This window comes from Penaeus monodon, chromosome 31, assembly GCF_015228065.2.
Source record: "Penaeus monodon isolate SGIC_2016 chromosome 31, NSTDA_Pmon_1, whole genome shotgun sequence".
NCBI lineage: Eukaryota > Metazoa > Arthropoda > Malacostraca > Decapoda > Penaeidae > Penaeus > Penaeus monodon.
Window position 1 is genome coordinate 25,719,257 of NC_051416.1, and position 496 is coordinate 25,719,752.

Sequence of the window (496 nt, forward strand, 5' to 3'; positions counted from 1 at the left end):
CACACACACACACACGTAGCACCTCAAAATGTGGATGCAAAAATCGTGTCAGATAGAAGTGATTTCCAGGAATAATCTTTGTTTTGTTTTGCTTTACCGCAGAGGCAGTGATGGCAAAATAATATAGGTAAATATAACTAACGTGGTTGCTATATTTTTCAGAGTCTGGACCAATGGCAAGCAGTGTTTTGGGTGTCGGCTGCCATGTACTTGTCAACGTGGCTTTTCTATGTCATTTTCGCCTCTTCTGACATCCAGCCGTGGAACAGCGAAGGAGGAGAAAGAGAAAAGGGAGTAAATGTAGTGGAGAATAACCAAAGCGAGGAAGAGCTGGAATCTTTGAATAAAACGAAGGATGAGGCATAAGGCGATAGTTTAGAGGACGCTGTGGTCAGGTCAGGGGAGGAAATGAAATGCAGATAGATAAATAAATGGAAGAATTATTTAACGTGGAATAGGGTTCTCACACATATCATTTTCCTACATACCCACACAA

General features: G+C 41.5%; 1 protein-coding gene across 1 annotated transcript in view; it reads left to right on the top strand.

Annotated features, from left to right (window-relative positions):
* The window catches only part of LOC119592939 (sialin-like), a 29,942-nt gene extending 29,494 nt beyond the window's left edge, over nt 1-448 (top strand). The window contains exon 12 of the mRNA XM_037941831.1: nt 163-448. Coding sequence (XP_037797759.1) covers nt 163-366 — 204 coding nt within the window. The 3' untranslated portion in view covers nt 367-448. The remainder of the gene's footprint in view (nt 1-162) is intronic.
* Nucleotides 449-496: the final 48 nt, after the last annotated feature.